This window comes from Panthera tigris, chromosome B4 (genome assembly GCF_018350195.1).
Source record: "Panthera tigris isolate Pti1 chromosome B4, P.tigris_Pti1_mat1.1, whole genome shotgun sequence".
NCBI classification, from domain to species: domain Eukaryota; kingdom Metazoa; phylum Chordata; class Mammalia; order Carnivora; family Felidae; genus Panthera; species Panthera tigris.
This window is the reverse complement of record NC_056666.1, coordinates 137,360,704-137,376,570: the sequence shown is the minus strand read 5'-3', so window position 1 is coordinate 137,376,570 and position 15,867 is coordinate 137,360,704. Positions and strand designations below refer to the sequence as shown.

At 59.5% G+C, this 15,867-nt stretch overlaps 1 protein-coding gene across 1 annotated transcript in view; it reads left to right on the top strand.

The window, feature by feature from the left end:
- Window positions 1-15,867, top strand: part of CELSR1 (cadherin EGF LAG seven-pass G-type receptor 1) — a 138,304-nt gene that overhangs the window by 96,873 nt on the left and 25,564 nt on the right. Inside the window, exons 8-17 of the mRNA XM_042993550.1 lie at window positions 63-188; window positions 1,733-1,899; window positions 7,053-7,238; window positions 8,283-8,396; window positions 9,270-9,444; window positions 10,484-10,625; window positions 12,223-12,343; window positions 14,148-14,331; window positions 14,673-14,774; window positions 15,392-15,486. Coding sequence (XP_042849484.1) covers window positions 63-188; window positions 1,733-1,899; window positions 7,053-7,238; window positions 8,283-8,396; window positions 9,270-9,444; window positions 10,484-10,625; window positions 12,223-12,343; window positions 14,148-14,331; window positions 14,673-14,774; window positions 15,392-15,486 — 1,412 coding nt within the window. The remainder of the gene's footprint in view (window positions 1-62; window positions 189-1,732; window positions 1,900-7,052; window positions 7,239-8,282; window positions 8,397-9,269; window positions 9,445-10,483; window positions 10,626-12,222; window positions 12,344-14,147; window positions 14,332-14,672; window positions 14,775-15,391; window positions 15,487-15,867) is intronic.

Genomic DNA, 15,867 nt, shown 5'->3' with positions numbered 1-15,867 from the left:
CCGAGGCACGATCCCTTCACGTCTCCCGCTCTGAGACCGTACCGCGTGCCCTGTGTCCTCAGGCTGTGACGCTCAGAGGAACTTCTGTGATCGGACCTGGTGTCAGAACGGGGGCACGTGCGTGAGCAGGTGGAACACGTATGTGTGTGAGTGCCCGCTGCGGTTCGGCGGGAAGAACTGTGAGCAAGGTAAGGGCCTGGCATCCGTGCCCGCCCGACCTCGGGGCCTCGGACGCATCGCTGTCGGGTGACGGGGCTCACGCGGGCTGGCACGGCCAGGGCCGCAGCCTCCGATGGCGTGTGTGTCCCCAGGCCTGGGCCCGGCGGGGAGAGAGGGTGGGGACGGGGGGGGGGGGGGGGGGCCCGGCCGCCGGTGGGACACACGCCCACACCTAGAGTTCCTGTTATGGAGGCCGTGGGGCCCGGCCGGCCGTGGCTGTGCCAGAGTGAACAGATGCCAGCGTTGGATTTGTAAGAGCAGGAAACAGACGGGCCGGGGCTCGTGAGGCTGTGGTCCCCCAGAGGCAGCCGCCAGCTGGCGTGCCCTGTGCTGTTGGCGGGTGCGTCCCACCTGGGGGACGTTCCTCTGTGTGACAGCCGGGGTCTGGAGGACACGGGGCGGCTGGCCGGCACCCCGTTTGTGCAAGGGTAACACACTGGATGGGGTGTTGATCCACCTCCGTGGTCCCCCCCAAACATCTGGAGCCCTCGGCTGGCCAGCGGCCTTCCCACCTCTGTGCCCACAACCAGGAAGAGAGAAACAGTGGCCCGCATGCCTGGGCATCGGAGCCCCCCCCCAGACACAGATGAGGGCTGGTTAGGCTACAGGGTCGGGGTGTTTCTTCCGGAACACGTGCGTGGTATTCATCGCAGGCTCACACCGTCCCACCCTGAGACCACCCTCCCCACAGCCCCGCCCCCGCCCCACCCCATCGGCTCCCCACACAGCCCCGCCCCCGCCCCGTGGGCTCCCCCCACAGCCCCGCCCCACCCCATAGTCTCCCCACACAGCCCCGCCCCGTGGGCTCCCCACACAGCCCCGCCCCCGCCCAGTCAGCTCCCCACACAGCCCCGCCCCCACCCCTTCGTCTCCCCACATAGCCCCGCCCTGTGGGCTCCCCGCACAGCCCCGCCCCTGCCCCGTCGGCTCCCCACCCAGTAGGTGTCACGTGGGGCAGGGAGGTTGGGATCACCGCGCCCCCCAGCACCCCATCTGCGGAGCCCAAGGATTCTCAGCCACGACATCCAGCCCGAGGGCCCCCCATCATGCCCTGACCAGGGCCGGGAACCCCCAAGCCCCAGCCTCACTCCCCGGGAAAGTGGCGCATGCCCTACCGGGTGGGCTTCTGTAAGCCGCTGGCTCCTGTGCTCGGAGACCTAGAGATGGACGCCCGAGACTGGCCTTAGTTTTCGTTTGGTTGGTTCGTTTATTTTTGAGATAGAGTGTGAGCAGGGGAGGGGCAGGGAGAGAGGGAGAGAGGAGAGCGCTGACAGCTGAGAGCCCGACGCGGGCTCGAACCCACGAACCGTGAGAGCACCACCTGAGCCGGAGGTGGGCGTTCAGCTGACCCAGCCACCCAGGTGCCCCTGAGACTGGCCTTTGTATTGCAGCGAAAAAGGCCCAGAAATTTTTCCCTCCCCTCTCCCGGGAGCCCGTCCTGACCCCCCTGCAGCCGGCAACGGTTCTCAGAGGCTCGTCTGATACCTGGGGCCCCGCGTTTCTGTGTCCGCAGTCATGCCTCACCCCCAGCGCTTCAGCGGGGAGAGCGTCGTGTCCTGGAGCGACCTGGACATCACCATCTCCGTGCCCTGGTACCTGGGGCTCATGTTCCGGACCAGGAAGGAGGACGGCGTGCTGATGGCGGCCACCGCAGGCATGGCCTCCAGGCTGCGTCTCCAGGTGAGGGGGGACCACGTCCCACCCGGGCGAGCTGAGTGGGGCAGCCAGAGCCACCCAGGCAGCACCCCCCCCCCCCCCCAGGAAGCACAGGCTTCCCGCGCACACAGGCAGGGAACCTCACCCCTGCGCCGCCTCCCTCCAGGGAACCTCACCCCTGCGCCGCCTCCCTCTGCCCGCACCGGCCCGGTGGGGTCCCCAGAGTGAGGAAGAAAGGAAACACGAGCCTGCTTTCCCAGCCAGCCGCACAATCCCGCCATTCATGCCAGGGAAGAGCGCAGGGAATCCGGTGTGCAGCCACGATTCCCCCTGGGGGGATTGATTCCAGCACTTTCTTTTCTTCCATTATTCCTGAGACGGGGGGCGGGGCGCACGGGCCGGCTGGACCCAGCAGCCCAGCTCCTCAGCTGCGAAACTCAGCCAAGGCGTGTTGTAGACAGCGGCTGTGGCCTGCGGGCATTTCGGAACTAGAGGGGGCGCAAGCTGCACCTCCGGGTAGAGATGGGGGGCCCGGGGTTGGGGTGCCGCGTGCAGGTCTGTGCCCCGCGCTCTGCCGGGGCTTTCCTCGAAGTCCTGAACGCTGAGTCTCCTCCCGCGTGTGCTCTCTTTACCTTTTTGCAATTTATTGTGTTGTCTATTTTAAATGTCAGATAAGCAGAGTTCCTAAAAACCTTTTATTTTCATTTTTTTTAATGTTTATGCATTTCTGAAAGAGGGAGAGGACACAAGCGGGTAAGGACCAGACAGAGAGAGGGGGAGACACAGAATCTGAAGCAGGTTCCAGGCTCTGAGCTGTCAGCACAGAGCCCGACGTGGGGCTCGAACCCACGAACCGTGAGATCATGACCTGAGCTGAGGTCGGACGCTTAGCCGACTGAACCACCCAGGTGCCCCTCCTAAAAACCTTTAAGAAATGGTTTAAACACACCGTATTCGTTAATCTCTGTGCCACAAAGAGCTCTCCCTGCATTTTCCCTGCTCCACAGAGATTTCACTTGGAAAAACAAGGAAAGTTATTACCGTTTGTGGAAGTCACCCAGCGACCCTGTCAGGCTGCCTTCGTGCCTCTGGCCCAGTGTCCTGGTGGCCGGAGGGAGGGGCTCTCACCCTCGACGCCAGCCTGCGGTTTTGCGATATTCGAGGGCCCAGGAGACCCTGCCACCCGGGGAGCCTGGGTACGGGCCTGCTCTCTCTGGGCTCCTGGTGCCTTCTGTCTACAGTGACGGGGGGAACGGGAGGGGAGGTTCTTGAGTAAACCCTCCACCTCCGAGCCCCTCGGCCAGGGGGCCACACCCAGGGATTGTCCCTCTTAGAAAGTCCACTTTCTGACCCTTCTCAGAGCTGATCTGCCTCCTGATGCAGCAGCGGCATGTGGGACCTGTTCCTCGCCACTGCCCTGGGCCCTGGGGACCGGTCCTTCCGCCCAGTGAGGAGTGGCCTTAGTTCCCAGACAGAGCAGGCTGTGCTGCGGTCAGAAGGTCAGGCGTGAGATGGACCCCAAGGAGCGTCCACTCCAATCTCTTTTTGCTCAGCAGAGGCCTAGAGACTCTGGGCTCTGGGCCCCGTGGTTCCCTTGTGCCCCAGGCTCTGTAGTGCCCACAGGACCCCCTCCCATCGCCCCTGTGGGCTATCCACCTGGAAGCACTTGGAAATGGCAGGGGCAGCGGGTGGGGACACAGGCACTGTCCAGCGCCCCCTGCGGGCTCTGTGTCGGAGGTCAGTGTGGGCAGGACCTCGAGGGCTCCCAGTGGACAGGCAGGCCCCAGACTCGCCCACGGATCAGTGAGGACAGGGTGCCAGGGGGCCACGACTAACCCTGTCCGGGCAGGGGGGCTGGGGGCTCAGAGCCCCGACGGAAGCCTCTCTGTCTTCCACCTGCCCGGCTCACCTGCGTCACTGCTCAGCAGCATTTCCGGCGCGGACCCATTCGGGGGTGCTGAAGGGGGTACCTCTGTGCATCCGATCATTCAGCTGTCGCTGTTTCTCCTTAGTAACTCGTGACTTCATAGGTTTCCAGGCAGTCCCGGAAGCTAGGTCCGGGCCAGAACTTGGCAAGCACACTTTTGCCTCAGGATGGCATTTTTCTCTGCGGTTATCTCACTGTGGGAACAAATTAAATTGCCTCTTTCGATTCAGGTGATGAATTGGAACTTGTAGGTTGTCCTTTGGCAGCGGGGTCTCCGTAGGAAAGAAGTATGCTTTCAGGAGGAACAACACTGAAAGCCACAGACTCCCGTATTGTTTGAGTAATTACGTTATGGGTAGCTAATCCAAAAATTTAGTTTTTGTTTTTGTTTTTTTTTTGGCCAGGGACTGTGGCCAGCCCCTCCCTGTGGAAGGCTGGGTGGTAAGAGTGGTGGCCTTGGGGAGAGTCCTCCAGACCTCAGTGGCCACCCAGAAGGGCGCTCCAGGGCCCGAAGGCCGGTCAGCTGGGCGTTACTGGAATGTTCTGGGTTATTGCCATGTGGTGTGTTTGAACACAGGCCTCCTGCAGACCCTGTAAGCTCTGTGGGGCAGCCGCGTAGGTGTTCCTGGCCTCCGCGGCAGGCCAGACAAGCTACGTAGTCATCCTGCAGCCCAAACAATTTGGGTAATTGCACTCAGGCGCCCTCGCTTCGCCTGCATTGTCAAGGGAGATAACCTGGCCATTGTTGAATGCTGCCCCTCTTAAATCCGGCGACAGACCTGAGGTGGTGAGCAGTTACTGTGCATGGGCCTGGAATTCATTCTGTTGCCTTTGTCTGTAGACATATGTCATTTTTATTGTTGATCCACTGGCCTCAGGGTTTTGTTGCAAGGAAAGAGCATAGCCAGGGAGATTAAGGACATTGACTTAAACTTCTGTGGACAAATGGAGACAAAGCCGAAAAAGGTAAAAAAGTCCTCTTTATTTCACTCTCGATTAAGACCCAAAACCAAAAGGGGCGCCTGGGTGGCCCAGTCGGTTGCGCGTCCAACTTCGGCTCAGGTCACGACCTCACGGTTTGTGAGTTCGAGCCCCGCATCGGGCTCTGTGCTGACAGCCCAGAGCCTGGAGCCTACTTCGGATTCTGTGTCTCCCTCTCTCTTTGCCCCTCCCTTGCTTGCACTCTCTTTCTTTCTCTCAAAAATAAATAAACATTTAAAAAACATGAAAGGAAAATAAACATTAAAAATTTTTTTAAAAAGACTAAAAACCAATATACGTTATTGGTTGCATAATCTTGGTAATCACTTAAAAAACATTAAAAATTTTTTTAAAAAGACTAAAAACCAATATACGTTATTGGTTGCATAATCTTGGTAATCACTTAAAAACATTTTCTGTTTTCCATTATGATTTCTTCTTCGATCCTTGGGTATTTAGAAGTATGTTTCTGGATTAGCAAACAGGTGGCGTTTTCTAGTAAATCATTTTGTTGTTGATTTTTGCATAGTTGCAGGTCAGGGAAGGCATGCTGTGTGATTTCAGACCTTTGAAACGTGTAGAGACCTGCTTTGCAGCCCAGCATTTCATCGTTTCTTTGTGTATGTCCCACCTATGCCTTGAAAGAATGTGTGTTCTATAGCTGTGTTCTGTAGTGTCCTATATACATCAAGTGAGTGAAGTTTGTTAATTGTGGCATTCAGACTTTCTATGTCATTGTTGATTTTTGTGTCTGCTCAGTTGCTGAGAGAAGTGAGTTTTAAAAGTTTGCAACCCTCATTGTGGATGTCTCTTTTGTTCCTTTTAGTTCTTTCAAGTTTTGCTTTATACATTTTGAGGCTGTGTTGTTAGGTGCATACAAATTTAGAATTGCTTTATTTTCCTGGACAAGTGACCGTGTCATACTATGAAAATTGCCTTATGTCTAGAATTTTTTGTTTGCCTTCATGTCTACTTTGTCTCCCTTTGTCTCACTCTACTTTGTCTCACATTAATGGAGCTACACCAGCTTTCTTTTGGTTGGTGTTTACGTGATGTGTCTTTTTCTAGCCTTTACTTTCAACATTTCTGAATCCTTATATTTTATGTCTGTCTCTTTTAAGCAGTGCATTCGTAGTTGTTTTTTTTTTTTTAACCTATTCTCTTACTTGAAGCAGTCTTTGAACATGAGTATCTTAGGTTAGTTGCAGTGCTATTTTCCCATCTCCTTACATGCCTTTCAACATGGTAGCTTCAATCTTGTCTCCCGAAGTGTAACATTTACCTGCAAAAGTAAGAGTCTCATGGTCACCTGAATCTGTCTCCTTGAAAGTTCTCTGATTCCTCAAGTCTGTCCTCGAGTCTGTGTCTGATGATTCTATTTTATGGATCCACCCGGGGCGGCGGGGGCAGGGGTGGTCTGTTTCCATCCATTCTTTCTTGTGTCTCTTGGTTTTCACACACACTGTCTTATCTCCTTGGGTATGTGGTTATTTTTGATTGAGTGCCGAACATCATATTGAAAACACAGATAATTTGATGCCAGAATGGTGGTGTGGCTGTCCCTCGTGTTTGCTTCCGACGGGCACCCCCACATACCTTGGGCGGGTTCCGAATCCCAGGTTCTGTCATCCTAGCCCCAGGAGCCTGGAAAGCTTTGCTCCTCTTTTAGGCTCAGCTGACAACCATCAGCGGAAGGAAACCCTGAGCTCCTTTCTGCAGATTTCCATTTTCTACCTGGTCGTGGCTCTGTAACCCAGCCTTGAGTCACTCAGTACTGCATCTTGTGTTTCTAGGTGTTCTCAGGAAGAGGGTTGGTCCATGAGGGGAAACGAGATCTTGGCGTTAAAGATATTTTCTTAAAACAGGAATGTCTTAGGCCAGTTATTTTACCTATGGCTTTTTTTTTTTTTTTTTTTTTTGGTACGTATATATAAACGTGGTGGCTTGAATCCCATCTCAAAAAGTGGAACATCTGCCTCCACAAATAAGAGCCCAGTAATCATCAGTCTGTGACTGTTCCCAGTAATTAAGCCCCACGCGAGTTATCTTACCTGCCCTCTGTCCACATTTGACACTTCTTGCCACAGAAAAAGGCATAGGATCTTGAAGAGTGTTACGGGCAACAAGAAATTACACTGGGCCTACTTTTTAGGTTTATCTGTGGCCCAGTGCCCTGTTTGCACGGCTCTGTTACGTAAGTGACTGCAGAGTATTTTCTGTTCTGCTGTCGTCACATCAGTTGGTAGGTCTGGCTCTCCCTGTCCTACAGATCCTGAACAACCACGTCCAGTTCGAGGTGTCCCACGGCCCCTCGGACGTGGCATCCATAAGGTTGTCCAGGTCACGCGTGACTGACGGGGCGTGGCACCACCTGTTGATAGAACTGAAGAGCGCCAAGGAAGGCAAAGACATCAAGTACCTGGCGGTCATGACCCTGGATTACGGGATGGACCAGGTGAGTTGGCACCCGTGCGCTCTTTGGAACAGGCACCTTCGCCGGGCCTACGGAGAACCGAGTGACCCCTCCACGTGCCAGGACGTGCCGGAGCCCCGGAGGATTTTGGGGCACACGTTCGGGCCCCCCTGAGTTTGGGTCTCACATCCTGCCTTACGCTGCGGTCACCAGTGTCTGTACCTCCTCCCCCCCCTGCCAGATGGCCAGCTCCTGGACTCAGGAACTGGACTCCGTCCGTCTGTTATCCCATCGTGGTGCCGTCGGCACCCGCGGCAGTGGTCTCTTTCAGCAGAGCTGACCAGAGTAACGACTGCGGCTTGGTGCTGTGCCTCTGGGGCACACAGATAAATAACACACGGGTCCTCGCCCTCAGGGTGGGTGGCGCGTGAAGGTGGGTGAGCAGATGAGCCCGGGTGAGCAGAGGGGGCAAGCGATGGGCGAGTGGCATTCAGAGCATGCTTGGTGAACCGCACTGGATTTCTACTGGTGGCGGCTGGTAACGAGAGGCCCTTTTTCTGGGACGTCCGCCCACTTCAGGGGCTGCTTGTGAGTTTTGTGCCCTCGAGGTCTAGGCGCATCTCCCACCTGGCTCTGAGGATAAACAGCTGTTCTGTTCCACCTGCAGCCTTGCAGGGCCTGAGGGTCCAGCAGCGACGTTCTTAGATGCCTGCCGTCCCGCTCGTACTTTCTATTCGCTGCCGTCTTCTAGTTCACCAGCATTTTCCTGCAGTGGCTCATCAGCGGTGCCCCTTGTGGAGGGGGGAGGGTTGCCCCTGTCCCCCCGGCTGGCCATCTTGGCTGGGCCGGGCGGGGAGGACGTGTATCCTGTGACCGGTCCCCACTCCTGCCTGTCACACACAGACGGCTGCGTTCTCTCCTGAGAAGGCCGAGCCCGGCTCGCCCCTCTGTCTGGAGGCCCACGTGTCCTCGGGCTGTGGGGAGCTTGCCCAAGTGACCGCGTCGTCAGCCTCTGGGCATGTTCTTCCCAGAAGATGTTTCCGGAATGTGGATTCCGGAATGTGGATCCCCCCCCCCCCCCCACAGGACACGGTGCAGATCGGGAACCAGCTTCCGGGGTTGAAGATGAGAAGCATCGTCGTGGGCGGTGTGTCCGAGGATAAGGTCTCCGTGCACCGCGGTTTCCGGGGCTGCATACAGGTACGGCAGAGCCGTGGCGCCCGCCCCCCCGTGGGCAGCTCGGGGCCCTTGGTCCGCCCGCTGCCTTTCAGTGAATGAGTCATTCGTCTGATAGCCGACCCAAGCTTAACAGTCCCGCTTCCAGCTTAGACCCGTCCTCCCCGCGGTCCCCTCCGGCCCTCCCCCCGCATCCCCATCACCGCATCACCGTCCGCCACTGCGGCTTTGCCTTCACGTCCTGTGTGGCACGTGCCCCCCGCTGCCTCCCCCGGGCCCCCCACCCCAGGCCCACCTGAACCTGCTCATCCCCCGGAGCAGGTGTCCTAGCAGCAGCCGGAGTGACCTGTCAATCGAGTAGCTCCGCTCGCGTGCCCCTGGCCTCCCGCTGCAGGAAATGAACTCCCGACCTGCCTCCCCTTCACGGCCCCCACCCTCCTCGGTGACCGGGCAGTGCCATCTCTGAGCGCCAACCCCCTCCCCCCCCAAAGCGCCGTCCCGCAGCGTGGAACTCGCCGTGTGCGTCCCCACCGCGGTGATGTGCGGGCCGCCCCGCTACCAGGACGCCCCCGGCTCCCACGAGACGCCCCCTTCGGCGGCGGCCGCGCTCTCCCGCCGCCCGCATTCGCTTTTCCTTCAGGACAGCAGCCACGGAACCGTCGGAACGCGGACTCGCTCTGACTCCGTTTCCGGGCGGCTGGTCTGCCCACCTGGCGCTCACGCCTGCCGTGGTTCCACCTCCCTGCCCCCCATGCAGGTCCCAGCTCTGTGCATACGTGAAGGGTTGCTTTTTGACGACCAAGAGAACTTGGGGCCCTCTTACCCCCCTGGTTACTTTGGGGGGTTCCCCCCACCCCAAGACACGGGGCTGAATCCGGCTGCCCCTCTTTAACTCAGGGGGTGAGAATGGGCGAGACATCCACCAACATCGCCACGCTCAACATGAACGACGCCCTCAAGGTCAGAGTGAAGGACGGCTGTGACGTGGAGGACCCCTGCTCCTCCAGCCCCTGTCCCCCGCACAGCCGCTGCCGCGACGCCTGGGACGCCTACTCCTGCGTCTGTGATAAAGGTGGGAGCCCCGCCCACACCCCCCGGCACCCTGCAGCCCCTGAGCAGAGGGCCGCGCTTTGGCCTCGAAAACACACGGAGGAGAGCGGCCTTGGAGCAGCCCCGACCCGTGCGGGTCTGCGGGGGGCGGAGCCTTGTCACTAAGGAGTGCGCCCTCGCTCTCTTTGTTTATATTTACTTATTTTTGTATTCGCTTTAAATGTTTACCTCTGAGAGAGAGAGAGAGGGAGACTGCGAGTAGGGGCAGAGAGAGAGGGAGACACAGAATCCGAAGCAGGCTCGGGGCTCCGAGCCGTCAGCATAGAGCCCGATGCGGGACTCGAACCCACAAATCGTGAGATTGTGACCTGAGCCCAAGTCAGATGGTCAACCGACTGAGCCTCCAGCCACCCCTCTTTTAATTTTTTTTTTTTTTTGAGAGAGAGAGAGAGAGAGTAGGAGAAGGGACAGAGAGAGAGAGAGAGGGAGAGAATCTCAAGCAGGGTCTACACTGTCAGCACAGAGCCTGATGCGGGGCTTGAAATCACGAACCATGAGATAGTGACATGAGCCGAAGTCAGACACTTAACTGACTGAGCCTCCCAGGTGCCCCTGCGCCTTCTCTTCTTAAAGTTCGTTCCCACATCTGGTCCTCACCTGAGGCACAGGGGACACTCCAGGCTTTATCCTCAGGGCACAGGATGAAGGGAGGGGAAGAATTCGGGAACAGCCCACACTGTAGATGATACTCTCAGCCTGAACGTTGAGGTGCTGCCACCCTGCTCCGCTCGTACCCGTCCCCCGTGTGTCCTGGGGAGGCCGGGCCTCCTGCCCTCCTGGGGGGCCCCTTTCTCTGCCCTTCCAAGTCTGACCCACCGAACGTTTGTGTTTCCGTGACTCCCCCATTTCCCTCGGGGGCATAGCCCGGAGAGTTGGGGGAGCCACAATGGGTCGCTTGAGACGTCTTCCCCTGCAGGCCGGGGCTCCGGAGGGCGGGCCCGTGATGCCTCGGGCAGATTCTGGCGGGGGGGCGGGGGGGTAATGCTGGCCCGTCCCCGCAGGGTACTTTGGAAGGAAGTGCGTGGACGTGTGCCACCTGAATCCCTGCGAGCACGTGTCGGCCTGCGTTCACAGCCCCAGCTCCCCGCGGGGCTACGTGTGCGAGTGTGGATCCAGCCACTACGGGCAGTACTGCGAGAACAAGTAAGACGACCCGCCTGTCGCGTCCAGCGGCTCCTTCTCGTGACGCCTCTCCTCCTCTCTGTCACTTAGCACAGAGATACGGAGGATTCCAGATAACACGGACGTGGTCGTTTGCTTGCTTGTTTTTCAAATTGGGCCAGAAACGAGTAAGAGTTGACCTGGCACCTGGGACGAACCGCGTTTGAGCACGTTCCCACCGCGGGGACATACAGCGTGACTCACGCGTGTAGAGCCCAGCCGTGCACAAAGCAGGCGGGCACTGGGGCGCGGGGGGCCAGCCCTGCAAGCCGGGAGCAGAGCGTGGCTTTTTGGAGGCCGCGGAAGCCTGGCAGAAGCGTGGCAGGATCGAGCGTGGGTCTCAGAGGGCCCCGGCCGCCGCGTGGAGCGGGATGGGAGCAGGTGAAAGCCGGAGGCAGGGAGGCCGGGAGGCTGATCGTGTCCCTGAGGGCTGGCATTGCAGGGGCAGAGGGCGGCAGAGGCGGGAGGGGGAAGGTGCCCCGCAGCTCGGGGGTCCCCAGACTGTGAGTGCGGATCTGTGAACACCTGACTGGAGCCCCCGGCTCGGCAGTTCTGGCGTGGTTATTTTTATGCCCCTGCTGTGTACACAGTCGGTACTTAATAATTGCTTGCCAGGCGAGTGAGGGAGTACGAGAGGTTCACTGCCGGCTGGGCGGGTGGGTGGACGGAATGCCATTAGCCGAGACGGCGAACACGGGGCGGAACCCGAACGACGTTTGGTTGGGGAGGTGCAGATGATGCTCCCGTGTGTGGTCAGGGTGGGAGCGGAGGTAGGGTGACAGTGACAGGCAGCGGCCAGAGCCCGGGAGGGGTGAGCGTGGCCTCGTGACCTTCGACGCCACACGTCTCCGGGCCTGCTGGGCTCCCAGGGCACGACTGGGCCTGTGTCGTGATTCTGAACCCACCACTGGCTCCGGCCCGTGGCTGCACGGAGCCGACCACGGTTCAGGTCACATCCGTGGAAAGGCAGCTCTGAGCGTCTCCGGGGACGTGTTTGACTCAGGGCACCCCGGAAGGCGTGGATGCCCCGGAATCCCTTACTCAGGATCTGCCCGCCGAGGACCTTTTGCCGATAGGCGCCCCCCCCCGCCCCCGGGTCCTGCGGAAAGGTTGCCCAGGGCAGTCGGGCTCGGTCTGCTCTGTTGGGGCTGGGGTTGAGAAAGTCTGGCCCGGCAGTGGGGTCACTTGTCACTGAGCCCCCCCGTGAGCCAGGCGTCCTGGGGTGGACACCGATGGGTGCCGTCCCCACGGCTTGGAACGTGGCGAGGTCACGCTGATGGGACGTAAGCCCATTTTGGGGTACTCGCCTGTTCTTCCGGGTAGAAGAAAAAATAGCGAGCAAACAAATCATAAGTTTTGCAGGTAGAAGCCCTCCGGACATGGGGCCCCTGGAGGCTGGGATTCTGAGGGGTCACGGGAGAGTGAGGCTGGGGACGAGCAGGGGGGGATACGGAGGCCACTGCAGGGGGAGGGAGGGGCCCAGAAGCAGGGTAGCTCAGCCTCCCGGCCTGCGACAGTCTTCCTCTGGCTGCAGGAAGGGTTATGCACACCTTCCCTCTCTGGCCTGTTTTCCCAACAGGATCGACCTTCCGTGCCCCAAAGGCTGGTGGGGGAACCCCGTGTGTGGACCTTGCCACTGTGCCGTCGGCAAGGGCTTCGATCCCGACTGCAACAAGACCAACGGACAGTGTCAGTGCAAGGTGAGGCCCGGCCCGCGGGCGGATGGAAGCCACGTCCCCACCGCCACCTTGGGGAGCCAGCCCCGCGGGATGGGCGAGTGCAGGGACGCGTCTGTTTGGACATAGATACACACACCCGTGCGTGCACACACACCCGCGCACTCACACACACATCCACCTAGACATACACACACGTGTGCTCAAGCCCTAAGCCCCGGGAAATCGCGACTCACCGATGTCCCCAGTACACCTGGGCTGGTCTTTATCCCTGCGCTGGTTTGGCCCGTGGGAACCCGAGTCCTTGGCCCCACGCCCCGCTGGTAACCGGAAACAGTCTCTGAGAGCCTGGCTCACCCTCGCACCACTGCCATTCTCCTACTTTCCTGGTCTTTTATCAAATTTCCTCTCCGTGATGGCTGTAAGTTTTAATCTGTGAAAAGCTTTGGGGCGCCTGGGGGGCTCAGTCGGTTAAGCGGCCGACGTCGGCTCAGGTCATGATCTCGCAGTCTGTGGGTTCAAGCCCCGTGTCGGGGTCTGTGCTGATGGCTCAGAGCCTGGAGCCTGCTTCCGATTCTGTGTCTCCCTCTCTCTGACCCTCCCCCGTTCATGCTCTGTCTCTCTCTGTCTCAAAAATAAATAAATGTCTAAAAATATTTTTTGAACTATGAAAAGCTTTGCCTGCACCCCACCTGGGGTGTCTGTCATTCTCCTGCACGGTGCAGTCACCTCGTGGTGCCAGTCTGCCACAGTGCTCTTGGGACAGCCCGTGGGAGACCGCCCCCCCCCCCCCCCCCGGGCGTCCTGGAAAATGCCACACACCTTCAGAATCGTGTCTACACTGCTATGTTGAGCCGCTGGTCACTTGAAACCCAGAGGAGAGACCTGCCCCCCTTGATGAAGGTCGCAACTGCCAGGGCGTAGGGTTGTGCCCACCCAGGGAGGGAAATGGCCCTCACAGGTACTCGTGGCCGTTTAACATCAGTAACGTCCCCCGTGCACCATGGTGCTTCCAAAAACCGAACGCTGTCTCCTGAAACGCTTACGTCTGCTCCAGCCGGAGCAGGTCAGGACCGGGCCAACCACATGGAGCCAGACTGGGCGGGTCATCTGTGGGAGGAAGGTGGGGAGGGTATTTGGGGAAAACGTACCTGGGATTTGTTCTCATCAGAAATTACAGAAAATGCACAACAGCATCTGAGAGGTGACGGTGACACCCATCTCCCCTCCGGGGACGACTGCTGACATTCTAGGGCCTTCTCCAAGACGCTAAAACACACACGGTGGGGACAGTTCCACGCTCCTTCCTGACACAGGAGCGCGGACACTGGCCGTGGCTCTGCCCAAGTCACAGCCCCATCCCGGTCTTCAGCGGGGACGCTTGAGTGACCCGGCGAGGGCAGCGTGGCCAGTCAAAGCCTGGATGGGCACAAACCCAGGACCTTGCAGTCTGAAGCCCGTGCTGTTGGCCGTCACCCTGACCTGCCCAGTGGTGGACACTAGGTGGCCTCTGGTTTCTCTCGGTTAAAAAAGACGTTGCAAGGGCCATCCTTGTCCTTCAGTCTCCATTTGAATCCAGTATTTTCTAGGACAGATAGGCAGGCTTCCCACAAGTCTTTGCTAAGAAGTTAGAAAGGTGCTTTCCTGGAGACTGCACCTGCCCGTCCGCCATGGCGGGCGCCCAAGAAGCCCCCGGCGGGGGGATGTGGGTGGAGGGCAGCAGAGAGAGGCCCAGGAGCCGCGCTGTAACGTTGACGCGCCCCGGAAGAATTGAGGTGTAGACCCCATCCGTGTGTGGAGTCCCACGCACGGCTTCTGGCTTTCGCAGGAGAATTACTACAGGCCCCCGGACCAGGATGCCTGCCTGCCGTGCGACTGCTTCCCACACGGCTCCCACAGCCGCGCCTGCGACATGGCCACTGGGCAGTGCGTCTGCAAGTCGGGCGTCATCGGCCGTCAGTGCAACCGCTGCGACAACCCTTTCGCCGAGGTCACCATGCTCGGCTGTGAAGGTCCGAGCTGCCCCTTGAGCCCCGCAGGCCACGTCGCAGGGACAGGCTGCTGGGCGTGTGTGTGCGTGCGTGCGTCCACGTGTGCACAGAAGACTCCCGGGGCTTGGGGCGGGTCGGCAGCCTCCCGGCCTGCCTGTGTCCACAGGAGCTTCTAGTGACCTGGCCCTCGCGGAGGGCATGGGTCAGAGCCAGGGCCCCGCCCTCCCGCGTTCTCACGCTGTTGAGGGAAAGTGCAGGGGTCCGGTTCTTGACACGGGTGCAGCAGGTGGGGCCCTGTGCACCCTCGCGGCCACGGCCATGGCCACGCCCGGCTGAGTGGCCTTCTTTCCCCCGTCCTCCAGTGATCTACAACGGGTGTCCCAGAGCATTCGAGGCCGGCATCTGGTGGCCGCAGACCAAGTTCGGGCAGCCGGCCGCGGTGCAGTGCCCCAAGGGATCCACGGGTAAGTGCCTTGGCCTGTGGCATCCGTTCCAGGCAGGAAATTGGTCGAGGCACGTGGCTTACGGGAGACTTGGCCGAAGCATGGGAACTCACGGGACGTTCTGCGTTGACAAAATTTTGTTCCCTTAACTGTCAGTGGCGAAAGCTGGAAAGGCTGTAACGCAGACATGAGGGGCATAGTGGCCGGGATCGGGCAGGCTGCGTCGCTGTTCCCGGCGCTGGGTTCTCTGTCATATGGGGGTGGGAGCCGCGTCCGCGCCCCGAGGGGGGTCGGGAGGTCCAGCGAGACCACGCATCAGAGTCGGATTCGCAGCAGGCATGCGGACAGACGGACGCTCGTCATTTGGCAAACGACGGAGCCGATTTCTCTTTTCGTGGACTTGCTCACATGTTGGCTCCTAATTGCTGGGCGGCCCACATGGCCCCTGGCATGAGGGGAGAGAGGTTGGGAGGGCCTCGTGGCCGTGGCACCTGCCGGGCCCCGGCCCCACCCAGGGCTGTGCTTCGCTCCTGGAGTTCACGTCCCCGCTGAACAGACGGGATTTGCGTGCATTCAGGTAAACGAGCATAATTAACAATTGGAATTTCAGGGTTTCCTCTCTGTTCCCCGTTCCCCAGGGAATGCAGTCCGGCACTGCAGTGGGGAGAAGGGCTGGCTGCCCCCGGACCTCTTCAACTGCACCACCATCTCCTTCGTGGAGCTCAAAGCCATGGTAGGCCGGGCCTCGGGGAGGGGGCAGGGGGTGTGCACACAGCGGGGTCAGGAGAGGGGGCAGGTGCGAGGCCTCCGCATCGCCCCAGCCAGGGGCTGGGCATGGCTTGGGCGCTCAGCGCCCACGTCTGTTCTGGGCACCCACAGCCGGGCGTGGCTGCTCCTCCCGTCGGGTCCAGCCCCGCACCTAGATCTGGAAACGCAGAGTCCCCACATTCCGGTCCCCTGCCCCCGATCTCGCCCGTTTGTCCCCGCGTCTCGCTCTCTGTTCTTCCCTTGGTGGTCTCTTTCCAGCGCCTTTTGGCCTGACAGTCCCTCCTTTCTGGTTCCGTAGTTAACGACCAAAGTTCGTTTTGGGGTTTTGGACTCTTAAAGTCCTCGT